This window comes from Salvia miltiorrhiza, chromosome 3 (assembly GCF_028751815.1).
Source record: "Salvia miltiorrhiza cultivar Shanhuang (shh) chromosome 3, IMPLAD_Smil_shh, whole genome shotgun sequence".
Classification (NCBI taxonomy): domain Eukaryota; kingdom Viridiplantae; phylum Streptophyta; class Magnoliopsida; order Lamiales; family Lamiaceae; genus Salvia; species Salvia miltiorrhiza.
Window position 1 is genome coordinate 8,757,797 of NC_080389.1, and position 16,932 is coordinate 8,774,728.

General features: G+C 33.8%; 1 protein-coding gene across 9 annotated transcripts; it reads right to left on the minus strand.

The window, feature by feature from the left end:
• Window positions 1-2,608: 2,608 nt before the first annotated feature.
• On the minus strand, window positions 2,609-15,698 carry LOC131017385 (disease resistance RPP8-like protein 3). 9 transcript variants are annotated; one of them, XM_057946122.1, is made up of 5 exons: window positions 15,526-15,698; window positions 15,315-15,360; window positions 8,790-8,902; window positions 4,749-5,550; window positions 2,609-4,661 (listed from the first exon to the last, which is right to left on the minus strand). In XM_057946122.1, the coding sequence occupies exons 4-5, from the start codon at window positions 5,503-5,505 to the stop codon at window positions 2,932-2,934; spliced, it is 2,487 nt and encodes an 828-aa protein (XP_057802105.1). In that variant the 5' UTR covers window positions 5,506-5,550; window positions 8,790-8,902; window positions 15,315-15,360; window positions 15,526-15,698; the 3' UTR covers window positions 2,609-2,931. The 9 variants fall into 9 exon arrangements, with proteins under 9 accessions (XP_057802105.1, XP_057802100.1, XP_057802098.1 ...); XM_057946117.1 differs by having other exon boundaries at window positions 15,315-15,394; XM_057946115.1 differs by having other exon boundaries at window positions 8,790-9,700; window positions 15,002-15,394.
• Window positions 15,699-16,932: the final 1,234 nt, after the last annotated feature.

The following is a 16,932-nucleotide window of genomic DNA, read 5'->3' on the forward strand; positions in this document are numbered from 1 at the left end:
AAAATTGGGAAAAAGGGCAAGGGGGTGGGGGGCGTAGGGTAGGGAATGGTGGGTCAAGGTAGCGAGAAAAATTAAAATAAAAAAAAAATTAGGGGGTGGGGTGGTGGGGAGGGGGTGGGTGGGGGCGTGGGGTAGGGGAGGGTGGGTGGAGGTGGTGAGAAAAATTAAAAAAAAAATTGGGGGTGGTGGGGACGTGGGGTAGGGGAGGGTGGGTGAAGGTGGCGAGAAAAATTAAAAAAAAAAATTTGGGGTGTGGGGGTGGTGGAAAGGGGGTGTGGGGGGGCGTGGGTAGGGGAGGGTGGGTGAAGGTGGCAAGAAAAATTTTAAAAAAAAATTTGGGGGTGGTGGGGGGGTGGTGGGGAGGGGGTAGGTGGGGGCGTGGAGTAGGGGAAGGTGGGGTGAAGGTGGCGAGAAAAATTAAAAAAAAAATTTTTTTTGGGGTGGAGGGGGGGTGGGGTAGGGGAGGGTGGGTGGATGGTGGCGAGAAAAAAATTAAAAAAAAAATTTAGGGGTGAGAGGGGGGGTGGTGGGGAGGGGGTGGGTGGGGGCGTGGGGTAGGGGAGGGTGGGTGAAGGTGGCGAGAAAAATTAAAAAAAAAAAAATTTGGGGGTGGGGCGGTGGGGGGGAGGGCGTGGGGTAGGGTAGGGGTGGGTGAAGGTGGCAAGAAAATTTTTTTAAAAAAAATTTGGGGGGTGGTGGGGAGGGGGTAGGTGGGGGCGTGGGGTAGGGGAAGGTGGCGAGAAAAATTTTAAAAAAAAATTTCTTTTTGGGGGTGGTGGGGGCGTGGGGTAGGGAAGGATGGGTGGAGGTGGCGAGAAAAAAAAATTAAAAAAATTTTTTTTTTTGGGGGTGAGGGGGGGGGGGGTGGTGGGGGGGGTGGGGGCGTGGGGTAGGGGAGGGTGGGTGGAGGTGGCGAGAAAAATTTTTAAAAAAAAATTTTGGGGGTGGGCGGTGGGGGGGAGGGCGTGGGGTAGGGTAGGGTGGATAAAGGTGGCAAGAAAATTTTTTTAAAAAAAAAATTTGGGGGTGGTGGGGGGGTGGTGGGGAGGGGGTAGGTGGGGGGCGTGGGGTAGGGGAGGGTGGATGGAAGTGGCGAGAAAAATTTAAAAAAAAAAAAAAAAAAAAATTGGGGGTGGAGGGGAGGGGGTGGGTGGGGGCGTGGGGTAGGGGAGGGTGGGTGAAGGTGGCGAGAAAAATTTAAATTTTTTTTTTTTGGGGGGGTGGAGGGGGGGGTGGTGGGGGCGTGGGGTGGGGGAGGATGGGTGGAGGTGGCGAGAAAAATTTAAAAAAAAAATTGGGGGAGGGGGTGGGTGGGGGGCGTGAGGTGGGGGGTGGGATGGGGTGGAGAGTAAAATTAAAGAAAAAAAAAATTAATGGTTTCGATCCGAATAAGACTCACTCACTGACATTCTCAACGTGAAGGGTAAAATTGAAAGATCAAAAAAATATACATCATGGGAAAATTTTATCACACCTGCAGGTCATGATAATATTATCATGATTTGGGATGAAAATGTGGAAAAATGGGCTGCCCGGGAAAATTTTCCCTCCTGCCCGGAGAAAATTTGCTAACAAAGAGAACACATGAAAAAGATGGAAAATGAGGGAAATTATTTGTTTTCCATCCTTTTCCCACAAAGAGAACGCAGCCTAAAGTGATAAAAAAATTTTAAGTGGGTCCACTAGGATAAAATGTATATAGAATATAGAAATGATAAAAGTGTTGTAACGTGGGTCCACTAGTGGCAAATAGTAGTAAATATAGGAAAAGAAAAAGAGTAAAATAGTAGTACAAAAAACACAATAGAGTTTTAATTGGTTGACAAAAATTTAAGTGCAAGTAGGACTTTAATTTGTGAACGGAGAGAGTATTTAATTTTGAGGATAATTATTTAAATTATATATTATATATTTAGACGAATAAAATACTACAAAAATATATATCAATTAATTACATTATTTTATCTAAAACGTACGCTTTTTCTGTTAGCAAATATAGAAACGGCTTTAAACATTGTTGAGTTGTGTCCAAAGCTTGGGTTTATGTTTGTATCGTACAAGAGCTCCCACGCTCGTCGGGACACTTGAGGTTATCGATATAGCACTAAACTTGATGGTGACGGTGCCAAATATTATATTCTCTCCGATCCATTTTAATAGGCATCAATGACTGGGCACGAATAATAAGAAATGAATAATTTATACTCTCCCGTCCCATTATTGTTGCTTGTTTTCTTTATTGGAGTGTCCCATTAATATTAATTTGTATGTTTCTATTATTGGCAATGATTTTATATTATAAATAATTAGTATGGTCTCACCCACTTTTACACATTTTTACATTACAATTTTATTTTCCTAAATACCGATGCTCAAAAGAAATAAGCAAACAATAATGAAACGGAGGAAGTAATAAAATAAGAGATGGAAGATAACTTTTATTGAGGGCGTATTTGTAAAAATAAGGAGAGAAAAGTGAAATTAGGATAAAGTTGAGGGTTGTGAAGATTTATTAATATTGACAGAAGGAAACTGATAGCATTTTCCCATAGCACAAGCATAAAAAAATGTACTTGAGATTTTCTGAGGATGTAGAAGGAATATGGAGTGATCTAAGAATACACATTTAAACATAGATGGCCTAGTTTTTTATGCCACAAAATATGCACACATGAGTAGCTATTTGAGAAAGAAAACCTTATTGGAGAAGACAGATATATCCATGTGATATTGCCCCCCACCAAAATTACTTGGTTGGTATGATTGAGCTTAACAACACAATGATCACAACTGTCGCAACTAAATGTCATTTACAAACACACAACCATCAAGGTAGAAAAAAGGGAAGAAAAATGTAGATAGAAACTATCCAAATTAACGCCAACAAGCAAAATATACGTAACAATAATGCAGACAACTGTGCTAGCTAGCTCATGGATTGATATTCACGACCTCTATTTCGGACATGAAGTCCGATTTCCTGATCTTTGCTGCAATGCTTTTGGTCGTCACCATCTTTATCTCCACCAAACAACTCGACATGATCGTTTCTGGAAGAGTATCCAGATATGGACAATCATGAATTTCTAATTTCTCGAGCCAATCCATTGCATCTTTTCCACATTGAACATATCGCAAATTCCATAATTCTTCGATGCACAAGACTCTGAGATGAGGGAAGCCGTCGTCCAAGATCACTATTTGTTGACCAGTGTATGCGTTCCGCAATTTGAGGTATGATAGATTGAGTAACTTCTCTAGTAGTGGCATGGGGTCTTTATCAAGACAGCTATCAATCAACGTCAATGATTCAATATATGGAGGGAGATTAGTTGGTAACCTGGCAAGGAGTCCATCCAATTTCAGAGTACGAACGTTATGTAAAATACCAAGGTAATCCAAACAAGGCATGTTTCTGAAACGATACCCTCTTAAGATTAGGTGTCTAAGATACTCCATGTCGGCCAATGACACAAAGAGCTTGCTTACATCTGAGTTTCCATCCAATCCTTCTATGCCTAATTTCTTAAGAAATTCCATCTCTTTAAAGCGCGAGAGGCCATATGTCCAATTATCAACCGAGACGTAGGTTAAGGTCTCTATGTACGTCAGCGCGTCTATCTTCAAAGGCTTCGGACAAATTACATCAGACATGTAGAGGTGAACAAGGCTATCCATTTCCCATATAATATCAGGGACCTCCACCATAAAGTTTAGAGCTATATCAAGAACCTCAAGCTTTTTCAAGCACCGTAACAACTGTGGCAGCTCTTTTATGTAATTATTTCTCAATCCCAAGTATCTTAATTCCATCAGTGCGCCGATAGTTTCCGGTAAAATCTTCAACCCAAAATCTTCTAAGTCAAGTATCCTAAGTTTTTGTTCAAAGCTCTTCCAATAAGACGGACTAGTGTCGAAGTAGCCACCTCCATGGAAGAAGAGAGAAACAAGATGTTTATCTTGATCCGTGGAGTAGTTGAACTTGTCTCTACTACAAATGATAACACGATGATGACGAGGACTCTCAAAGGGTCGATTATTTCCGTTGTTCCTTAGGATCTCAAAACCAAGCTTCTCCTCTGCTTTTTGGATAGATAGCAAGTGTAGCACAGCATTCATGTGATACTCCGTGGGCTTGTCCTTGACATTAATTACAGATTCACTGATTAAGCCTTGTAAATATGAATTTTTAGAGTCATATCTTGAGGCCGCCATTCCTCCTGCAACCCAAATTTCTATCAACTTTTCTGCCCTCAAAGTTGCATATTCCTTAAAGAAGGACATAGACATGAAACATGAATCCAATTTAGGATCCAATTTATTGTAGAATGGTTCCAACAACTTGAGTGTTGAACCAAAATCAACTAATTCAAGAAGTTGTTCCCATTCACTCCCACTTGTGAGTTTCTTTTCCAATAACTGCTTTCCCACCTCTTTTATAGCTAATGGCAGGCCATCACATTTTCTCAACATTTGTTTTCCCATATGCTCCAAGGACTTTGGGAATTTGTGCTCACCCGTCAACTTGTTGCCATGGTTTATTGTTGTAAAAAACAGTTCCCAGCTCTTATCCGAATCCAAAAATCTCATCTCATGAACATCAAAAATATGTATGTCCACTTCCGCGGTGTGACTTGTGAGCAACAATCTACTTCCATTGACTGAAGAGCAATACAAAAAGGAACAGTCAGAAGGTTATTGAGTTGGGAAGATGATTATAAGCAGAAAGATGATCATAGTGTACATACATTCTTGTGGAAGATGTGCCCAGAAAGACTTCAAGTGCATTTGTTTGGGAACGTCGTCTAGGACTATAAGATATTGCATTCCTCGCAGGTGCTGGCGAAGCATATCTCTGAGACTTTGGTTGTCCATATTCTCCAATAACGAAGATGTATGGAGGCTCTCAGGATCTTCTACCTGTTGTATTAGTTTGATAAGAAGCTCTTTAATAGTGAAGTGAGTAACATTAGATACCCAAAGACGACGACGCTCGAATCGCTCAACGACGGTTGGATGGTTGTATATCTCTCTCGCAAGCGTTGTCTTTCCGATACCAGACATCCCTTTGATAAGAAGAGCCTTCCAATATCCTTCCCCACCAATAATCCTTGTGCGAATCAGCATTTCCATTTGTTCCTCCATGCCCACCACGTATTTGTCATCATCAACATTTTCTGATGATCTCATGTTGATGTTGGCCCCATCATCTCCTAGTTTAAGCATTCGCTCTTTGATCTCTCCAATCCAACTATGGATGGAATCATACTTCCAATAATGCCCATCGTTTTGTTTGGAAAGGTGGAGGGCATCCTCAGCCACGTCGACAAGATCATATACTAAAAAATTTAGGGTTCTTCCCTCTTCCAATTTCTCATCCCTCACAATATCCACAATCTCTCTCATCTCTTTAATTACCATCTCCATTTGCTCTTTTATTCTCGTGTCCTCTCCATAATTAATGTCGAGCTTCTGTATCAGCGATAAGAGGAGGGCCTCTGACATGTCTCTGCTTCCTTCTTGCTTAATTGGACCAAACTGCTTCCGTAACTAGAAAACAATAATGAGGGGATGTCTAAGTACACATTCCAATAAATCTATAAATTACTAGTACATTCGGCAAACATAGTTTTGCATCAAAATTAAACGATATGGTGTGTGTATCGGTTAAGCGATTAGGGGTTAATGTCTAAAACCGAAGGTCTTAGGTTCGAGCCTCCTGTGGCGCCGCCTTTAAATTTCTTTATTTAATCATGTTAATTTATCAAAAATAAATAAATTAAATGATGAATCAAATAAATAAAAAATAAATATTAAATATAGTTAGAATATAAGTAAATGTAAATTATTTTTTCTTAAAAAATAAAATAATCTACATCAATTACTCAGTAAAGATCCTTAATTTTATTTTATAATTTTGAAAGGTATCGTTTTAAATTTTCCATCTATTTGATGGAAACTTTATTTTCTTCCCTAAAATTATAGAATAAACACATCATTCAAATTAAAAGAAACGAAGAAATAATAAAAGAAGAGTTTTCACATCACAATATATATTTTTAAATTTTAATCTAATCATGCATAAAATTATTTTTTTCTAAGTTAGCTAATTACCTATGTCATCTTATTAGAAAAGCTTCAATTGATAAGTAGGAAAATAAATTATATTATTAGAATTTATTAGAATACTAATAAAAGAGTTAAATAATTATTTGATACCAAATCAATTAAAGATCTTGCATTTATCTTTAATTTAAGATATATATATATATATAATATTTTTTATAAATAAAATTTGATTTTTTAAAAAAATCATCAAAATATGAAAAAGAGAATATGAGAGAGAGAATATAGAAAATTGAAGAATGCGTATGAAAAAGAGGAGAGAGAAGAGAGGAGAGAGGAGAGAGAAAATATATGGAATTTGTTGAGTTTTATAAATACCCTTTGATTGATTCTTTAATTACAATTTTGCCACAAACTGTGTTTTCATATAATAAATAGATTACTATAGAAAGATATGGTTAGCAATGATAAAATGATAAAAGAGATAAAGATTTGGAGGAGCAATGGAATATTCATCAATATACGTGACATCATTTATGTGTTCCTGAAATTGGCCAAAGACTTTAATCCGTTAATAAATTTGTATATCATTAATTGTCGACCATCTAATGTTTGTTTAATTAATACAATTAGTTTCTCTCACTATCGGTCTTATTAGTAATTATATTATGAATTATTTTATTATATATCAAAATTTCTAAGAGGTATAATACCGCGCATCGCACGATTGAAAATGATTTCTATTTTATATTTTAAAAAATATTTTTATTTTAGCATCTCCTATTTATATTCGAATCACAAAAATCGTATTCGAATCAAAATTATTTGGTTCATTTTCATTCCTACTAGAAAATACCTCAAGATGAAATATTGGAAATTGTTTGGTATTTATTGAGTGTGAAGAATTTCCATTTATCAATATATTGCAATGAATAATGTTGTCCATAGGCGTTGGTCGGATGATATGGATAATTATCCTGAGTTTCCTTTTTGAGTTGTTCTCCTTCGCTTTTTAAGTTTTGTGCCCTTAGTCTGCATCTTTGTGCTTTCAAGGGATGTTTTTTTCTTTTTCACTTTTTAATAAATCTCAATTTAATAATTTATCAATATATTGAGATAAAATTGACGTTGGTTTCTATTATTTCATTATTATCACGAGAAATCAAAAGTGAAATTACAAAAATAGATAATTGATTCTGGTAATTTAAAAAAAAAAAAAAATTGCAATTGATTTTTTGTTAGGATCTTGATTTTAGTAGGTAAAGGAGGAGAAAATCAAATCTCCGTTGGTCATATCTAATATCTCCAATTCTCTAAGCTTTATGATTTTTTTTATATTGTTCGATTCAAATCGGACCCTATGTTTCATAATTTAACGTGTCTCATTATGTATCACATTTAATTTTTATAATTTTTTACTTATTTTTTTTATTTTAATTTATTATGCTTTGATTTATATAATAAAAAGATAATTAACAAAAGTTCATTCATTCAGAGCGGTATATGGTGGAACACACTAAATTATGAGACGTACGGAGGATACATCTGCGACTCTAGTGGATTATTTTGAAATTCTGTTAATCATTGCATGTATATCATTTTTTGCATAATTATTAAAGTCAACTTTTGAAATAGCTATATTGAACAATGAAACTCAATATTTGGCCCTCCCATCTTTTTTTTTTTTATTGTTGGTCCTCCATCTTAAAAACACAAAATTCGGCCATTTTTTGCAATTTCGAATTGTATTGCCCTTAATTTGGGCGGACCGAATCGGATTGGGCGTGCGGGTTCGCATGTTACTTTTGGTACTAATGTTATAATTTATGTCAAAAGTACCAACATAAAGCAAAACAAAAAAAATACTATTAAGTAACTTTTTGGCACTAATATTATAATTTGTGCCAAAAGTACCAAATTACTTATAACATAAAAATACCAAGTAATTTGATACGTTTTGGCACTAATGTTATAATTTGTGCCAAAAGTATCAAATTAATTAGAACAAATGTGAATATTGGTGCCAAAAGTACCAACAGAAAAAAAAAAAAAATGGTCATTTTGGCACAAATGACAATATTAGTGCCAAAAATACCAAATTAATTAGTATTTTTTTGTTATAAGTAATTTGGTACTTTTAGCACAAATTATAACATTAGGGCCAAAAGTACCACCCGAACCCTGCGCTAACCCGATCCGATCCGTCCAAATTAAAGGCAATATAATCTGAAATTGTAAAAAGTGGCTAAAATTTATATTTTTAAAATGGAAGGCCAAATATTGAGCTCCAATTTCTAATATAGTTATACGCGTATAATCTCTAATTTTTATTTTTTTTTGATAAATTAACAATATTAAAATTAAACAAAATTAAAGGCATCGCCACAAGGGACTCGAACTCAAACCCTTTAGCCAACACACGCACACATATTCTCTAATTATTATTCTTCGTATATATTGCCAAAGAACAATTGAAACAACAATATTCAATTACTTATAAGTTATAACTAGTATTATTGGATTATATGTACAACTTTATGTTTAACAGGGTTAGTAATTTATTCGGGCGACTCTGATGACATGATTTTGGGTTTAAATAAAATTTGCTAAAGTGGAACATTTCCAAAACCTACATAATTTTCAATATAATTCGTACACACTTGAAAATATCATAAACACGTGAATTTAAAATTAATCTAATATACAGAGAAGGAAAAAGTTACCTTTTGGTGATTTTTCTTCTTATATTTGCTCGTTTCTATCGACTTTCTGATTCATTCTTTCTTCTTATGAAATTAGCTCGTCTTGATTTGAAGGGTGAAATCAAATGTGATATCTTTTAAGTCAAAACAATTAAACGTCAAAAGAATTTTACACTAGACTGAAACTTAACAAGGAAGAGACGACAAATTTTGATGAAATTAATTTCATCTTTATATAGTGATGACTATATGGATCCATGTAATGAGATTCAGTGTACCATATTTGATGTCTCATTTCATATTCCATTTTCAATTTCATTATTATTTTTTATTTAATTTCAACTTTGTATGCTTTAGTTTAATTTTGTGATTATTAACTAGGGTTTATTCCATCAAATTAGGGTATATAATTATTTTTTATCATTTAATTTCACTTTTACTAGTTAATAATAGGTTGATAAATTGAAAGTCATGGTATATAATTTTTAAAAAAAATAATTTTTTTAAATAAAAATTAAGTATAATTCATAGTATTATAATATATTTTAATTTTATAAAAAATATTTTTAAAATAATAAATATATAAGTGGGACATAGTGGTACATATGAAATTGTGGGACACTGGATCTCATTCTCATCCCATGTATCCATGAAGTCCTTCCGCTTTTGGTAGCTTAGACAATTAGGGGGCATTTTTTTTTTTTTTGCATGATTGATATAATAGAAGATTGAGTATTTTTATCTTCAAGACTATGATTACTTCAATTCCACCTTTTGATAGGATAAAAATCACACAAAAATAACTTAAATGATAAAAATAATCAAGGACATTCGAATATCCCAAATTAAGTTCAAATCCAACAAAAATAAACAAGGAATTAGCCTTATTATATATTTTTATCTATAAAGGTTAATCTTTTAAAATAATTCCCCTAACGATATTGCTACTATTATATATATATATATATATATATATATATATATATATGAATGGGATCATGTAGTATCCAATGCTTATAATAGATCCATAGGTCCAAATCTTGACCACACATTTATAACATGTGGCGCATCAAGACGGTGACACGTGGCAAGGAACTTCCAAGCATTCTAAGGCAAAATCTGGAGGGGTAAAATTGGAATGTAATTTTCGGAAATAAAAATTAAAAAAATATATATTTTTTTAGATTTTCTCAAAATAGATATATTTTAGATGTATAAAGTCTCACACGAAGATGCATAAAGTTTTCATATGAAATGCATAACTTTGAACAGGAAAATGCATTTGATTTTTACAGTTTTGGTATTTTCACCACCCCACCCCCATACCACCCCCCAATCCAGCCCACACCACCCCCCCAACCCTCCACATTACCACCCCCCAAAAATAGGCATGTTTCACATGCATATAAAATCAAACAAAAATGCATAAAGTTTTCACATAAAAATGCATTAAATAATACAAAAAATGCATTTCATTTTAATAAATCTGGTAGTTTCGCCACCCCACCCCACCCCTGCCCCACCCCCACTCCACCCACCCCCCCACCCCCACCCCAATTTTTTTTTTTCAAAATTTGATTTTCTGATTGCTGACCCACCCCCACCCCCCACCCCCCAAAAAAAACTTATTTGTAGTTAATGTTTTATGCATTTTCATGTAATAATATATGCATTTTATTGTTCTTGATTATGCATTCTTCTTTTTTATATACAGACGTTTTATAATATTTTATTTTAGGGTATAGGGTTAGGGTTTAGTGTTTAGGTTTGTAGTGTTTAGGATTTATTGTTTAGGATTTAGTGTTTAGGGTTTAGTTTTTAGGGTGGTTTAGTGTGTAGTGTTTTAGTGTTTCGGGTTTCGTTTTTCGTGTTTCGGGTTTTCGTGTTTCGGCTTTCGTGTTTCGGGTTTCGTTTTTCGGGTTTCGTGCTTCGGGTTTCGTGTTTCGGGTTTCGTTTTTCGGGTTTCTTCTGTCGTGTTTTCGTGTCTCTGTTTTCGTGTTTCGTCTTTCTTTCGGGTTTGCGTTTTCGTCTTTCGGGTTTCCTGCTGTTTCGCTTTTGGTGTTTTCGTGTTTCGGGTTTCGTTTTCGGTTTCGTGTTTCGTCTTTCTTTTCGGGTTTTGGTTTTCGTGTTTCGGGTTTCCTGCTGTTTCGCGTTCGTGTTTCGTCTTTCGGGTTTCGTTTTTTTGGTTTTCGTGTGTCGTTTTTTCGTGTCTCTCGGTTTTCGTGTTTCGTCTTTCTTTTCGGGTGTTTTGCACCCCTCCTTCTTGTCGTTCCTGTTTTCTGCCTTTTACTTTAATCCTATATGCATATCAATGTATGAAATTATGCATCCCCGAAAATAAAAAAAAAAATGAAAATTAATTTTTTTTGGGGGGGATGGGGGGTGGGTGGTGGGTGGTGGGTCAATGGTCGAAAATCAGTTTTTGAAAAAATAAAAAAAAAAAATTCGGGGGGGGGGGGGGGGGGAGGAGGTGGTGGGGTCAGCAATCAGAAAATCAATTTTTGACAAAAAAAATTGGGGGGGGGGGGGGGTGGGGGGGGGTCAGCAATCAGAAAATTGAAAAAAAAAATTGGGGGAGGTGGGTGGGGTGGGGGTGGGGCAGGGGTGGGGTGGGGTTCAGGGGTGTGAGGGGGTGGGGTGAAATCTTATGCATTTTTATATGAAACTTTATGCATTTTTATATGAACTTTCATACATTTTTGTATTAAACTTTATGCATCTAAAATAAATCTATTTTGAGAAAATCTAAATTTTTTTTTAATTATTAAATTCAAAAATTACATTCCAATTTTACCCCTCTCCAGATTTTGCCTTGAAATGCTTGGAAGCTTCTTGCCACGTGTCATCATCTTGATGCGCCACATGTCATAAATGTGTGGTCTAGATTTGGATCTACGGATCTATTATAAGTTTGGATACTACCGGAACCCAACCCTATATATATATATATATATAGGGGGCCGCTCCAATGAGATCCCCTAATTTTAATGAGATCTAGGGCACTAGACATGGCCACGGTCCGGTTCCCGGTTCGAACCGAACCGGAACCGGCGGTTCCACGGTTCTGAACACGGGAACCGGAACCGAACCGATTTATCACTTACACGGTTCCGGTTCGGAACCGTGAACCGACGGTTCCGGTTCCGGTTCCGAACCGTGAACCGTGATTTAGTTTTTTTTTTTTTCATTTTTTTTTAAATTGTATTCAAATAAAATATGTTTTAATTAATAGAAATATGCTTTAATTAAAGGAAATATGCTTTAATAAAAATAAAAGTTGCAATTCTTACAAATATAAAATAATTAACTTATATATTCTTACAAAGAATATATTCTTATATATTCTTATATATTCTTAACTTATATAATTAACTTATATTCTTATATAATTAACTTATATATTCTTACAAAGAATATATTCTTACAAAGAATATATTCTTATATATATTCTTATATATTCTTACAAAGAATATATTCTTAACTTATATTCTTATAGAATATATAATAATATATTCTTACAAAGAATATATTATTATATATTCTTAACTTAAAAACTGCAATTGCAATTCTTACAAATATAAAATAAAAGTTGTTATTCTTACAAATATTCTTATAAATTGCATTCTTACTTTATTTGAATCAACTACTAATAAATTACAATTCTTACAAATATTATTTAAGTTACAAAGTTGCACATAACAACTCTTATTAGTATAATTTACAAATTACAACTTTTGGATGCTAAAATAAAATTACAACTCTTAATTTACAACTTGTTATTTGGGGGAAAAAAGAAATAAAGGAAATAGGACTTGAGTTTAATTTTGGTAAAGAATAACCATGCATTCACTAATTTATATTATTTATTACTACTATATATAGTATTTTTTTTTGGCCCAATATTACTACTATATTATTATCGCTTAAATAACCATGCATTCACTAATTTAAATTTTTTTTGGCCCAATATTACTACTATATTTATTACTACTATATATAGTGAATGCATTTTTTTTTTCCTCAAAAAAAATGCATTCACTAATTTAAATATCTATTTTTGAGGTACTGTAATTTTAATTAAAATCATATTATTAATATGCATTTAAATGTATGATCCATTAGTGCATCTCGCACTATGCTTTACATATGGATATAACAAAAATATTTTGTTCAAAGATTTGGTGAGCAATAAGCATCATTGAAAATGTCAAATAATGTCAAATTTGAAATAAATAACATAAAATTAAAAAACTTTACAGAATTAATCTCAGGCTGATCTACCGGAACCAGCCGATCCATCACAAAAGCTAGAGTAAATAGGAGCTATTTTTCAGTAATTAATACATGATACATTAAATAAAGTTAAGCTTGAGATCAATTCTTAAAACGTAAATCAAACTATAAATATTTATGAATGCTAAAACAATAATCAAAACAGAGCAATATTTTTATTATTATTTTAATTAAAGAACTATAGTGATTAAGATGGAGCCTACAAATAAAATTACATCCAAGAAAAATTTGGAAAAGCAATAGGCCCATTTCGATTATTTTGACTTGTTTTGGTAATAATGGTTGAACATGAAATGGCCATATGCACGGTTCCGGGCCGGTTCTGGCGGTTCCGGCCGGTTCCACGGTTCTGGTTCCGGTTTGGAACCGTGAACCGGCGGTTCTTGAAAATGGAACCGTAACCGAACCGTTTTGCGGCGGTTTCGGTTCCCGGTTCGGAACCGTCTCTAACGGTTCCGGTTCCGGAACCGTGCGGTTCGGTCCGATTCCCGGTTTCGGTTCACGGTTCCGGTTCGGATGGCCATGTCTATAGGGCACGATCTGGTGCGTTTATTTTATCAATCCTATGGCTGATACTGTATCTGGAGGGTGATTTTTTTTTGCAGGGTTCGAATCCTGGAGGGAGCAGAATATTTTAAATTTTGTTATTCATCAGTATATACTGCATTGTTCATCAGTATATACGGCCCTGTTCATCAATATATGTCTTATTTATTACGATTTTTTAAAATTTTATTTTTCATCAGTATATACATCTTGTTCATTAGATATACGTTTTGTCCATTACTATTATATGTCTTATTCATTCTACTCATGTTACACGAAAAATAGGGGGTCTCACTGGAGCGCGCCCCTATATATATATATATATATATATATATATATATATATATATATATATATATATAGGGGAAGGCTAAAATAAGAACGCTTTTTAAAATATAAATTAGGAACCATTTTCAGCCCTTAGATCATCAAGATCTACGGTTGATTCATGACCTTGTTGGATAAATTCATGGTCATGAGTTCGAATCCCAAAGGTAGCAAAAAATTATTTTTCGCAATTCATACCTTTATATAGTTTATTCATGCGTGTTATACACAAAATTCATGCATTTTTGCTAGTTCGTAATTCTTAAAATAAGGGTGGTTTATTGAATAACCGCCCCCTATATATATATATATATATATATATATATATATATAGGGTGCGGTTATAGTGAGAACCACACTTATCGTGAGAACATAAGAACCATTAAAATCAATGCATCTACTATATAAATTAATGCATCCGAAAATAATAAATTTTTTGCTCCCTTCAGGATTCGAACCCAGGATCTGCATTCATCCACCAAGATGATGCATCCACCGTAGATCTTGATGATCGAATGGCTTAAAATGGTTCTATGTTCTAATTTTATTTAGTGGTTCTTATTTGAACCTCTCCCTATATATATATATATATATATATATATATATATATATATATATATATAGGGAGAGGTTCAAGAAAGAACCATAAATAAAAAAAGACCGGAGAACCATTTTCAGCCATTCGATCATCAAGATCTACGGTGGATGCATCATCTTGTTGGATGAATGCAGATCCTGGGTTCGAATCCTGAAGGGAGCATTTTATTTTTATTTTTTTAGTGCATTAATTTTAACAGCGAATGCATTAATTTTTACAGTGGATGCATTAGATTTGATGGTTCTCTCGTTCTCACAAATAATGTAGTTCTCTCTAGAACCACACCCTATATATATATATATATATATATATATATATATATATATTTGAAGTTACAAGAGGTATCTGAATACAATCAATTATGCAACCCACACGCAGGCGGTACCTCAACATCACCCAACGGTGGGAAAACATCACCACACACAGGCGAGACAGGCGAAAAACGCCTTGCTCGTCCAACGTGTGGGACCTCAATACCAAATAATATAATATAATACCGTACACGGATGAAAATACAACACCACCTAAAATGGAAAAGCATCACCGCACGCAGACGAGTTTGAACCCAAAACCTTTCACAAAAGAGAGTTTTTGGGGCCTCAGCTTTGCCACTAGAGCAAGGCCTCATCGGCATAATTAATTATATATATGTCCATTGTTTCCTTCTAAGAATTCTTAGAAGATCATAATCATGTGAATTTAAAACACATTTAAATCTTCCGCTTCAAAAATAAAAAATAAAAAATAAAAAACACATTTAAATATAACGAGAAGGAGATTACCTTTTCTTTTATTCTTCTTCTTATCTTTCCTTTTTCTCAACTTCGCCTGCGTGTGTGATATGAACGGTAGAGTTTGATATCTTTCAAAGCCAAGACAAAGTTGACAATGATTTTAATCAAACACTAAAATTTACCATACAAAGCCAAAATTTCGTATAAATCATGCGAGTTTTCATATTGTTAAAATCTAATTAAAGAGAAGCAAAAGTACCATTTTTGTGAATTTTCTTCTTATGTTTGCTCGTATCGATTGACTTTCCGATCTCTCTCCTTAACTTCGCTCGTCTCGCCAGCTAAGCGTGAGATTTGAGGGTAGAGTTTGATATTTTGGAGAAACCCAAAGCAGAGTTGGAAGGGATTATAAACTACAAATTCATAAAGCTATATTTAAGCTTATGGTCAAACTCAAACAAATTCTATTGGGTAGGTGCAAACGCCGACAATAAAAAATACTTAAATTTCAACATGTATAATTTAGACAATTGTAATAGAAAGCAACAAGGGGAGACAAACAGAAGCAGCCATTTGCTATTATTATTATTATTATTATTATTATTATTATTATTATTATTATTATATTATTATTATTATTATTATTATTATTATTATTATTATTATATTATTATTATTATTATTATTATTATTATTATTATTTTTTTTTTCTTATTATTATTATTATTCTTATTATTATTATTATTATTATTATTATTATTCTTATTATTCTTATTATTATTATTCTTATTATTATTATTATTATTATATTATTCTTATTCTTCTTATTATTTATTATTATTATTCTTCTTCTTATTTTTATTTTTATTATTCTTCTTCTTCTTCTTCTTCTTCTTCTTCTTCTTCTTCTTCTTCTTCTTATTCTTCTTCTTCTTCTTCTTCTTCTTCTTCTTCTTATTCTTCTTCTTCTTCTTCTTCTTCTTCTTCTTCTTTCTTCTTCTTCTTCTTCTTCTTCTTCTTCTCTTCTTCTTCTTCTTCTTCTTCTTCTTCTTCTTCTTTCTTCTTCTTCTTCTTCTTCTTCTTCTTCTTCTTCTTCTTCTTCTTCTTCTTCTTCTTCTTCTTCTTCTTCTTCTTCTTCTTCTTCTTCTTTTCTTCTTCTTCTTCTTCTTCTTCTCTTCTTTTCTCTTCTTCTTCTTCTTCTTCTTCTTCTTCTTCTTCTTCTTCTTCTTTTCTTCTTCTTCTTCTTCTTCTTCTTCTTCTTCTTCTTCTTCTTCTTCTTCTTCTTCTTCTCTTCTCTTCTTCTTCTTCTTCTTCTTCTTCTTCTCTTCTTCTTCTTCTTCTTCTTCTTCTTCTTCTTCTTCCTTCTTCTTCTTCTTCTTCTTCTTCTTCTTCTTCTTCTTCTTCTTCTTCTTCTTCTTCTTCTTCTTCTTCTTCTTCTTCTTCTTCTTCTTCTTCTTCTTCTTCTCTTCTTCTTCTTCTTCTTCTTTTCTTCTTTCCCCGTCGTCCTCCCTCTCTTTGCGCTTTCCGTTTCTCCGAGTATCTCCTCTTTTCAGTAGTTGAAAATTCGCCATGATGAGGCAAGAACCCTATTACAGCCAAATTAGGGAGTCAGAGGATTTTTTAGGACAATAACTTATGTTGATTTAAAAATTAGGATAAAAATTTT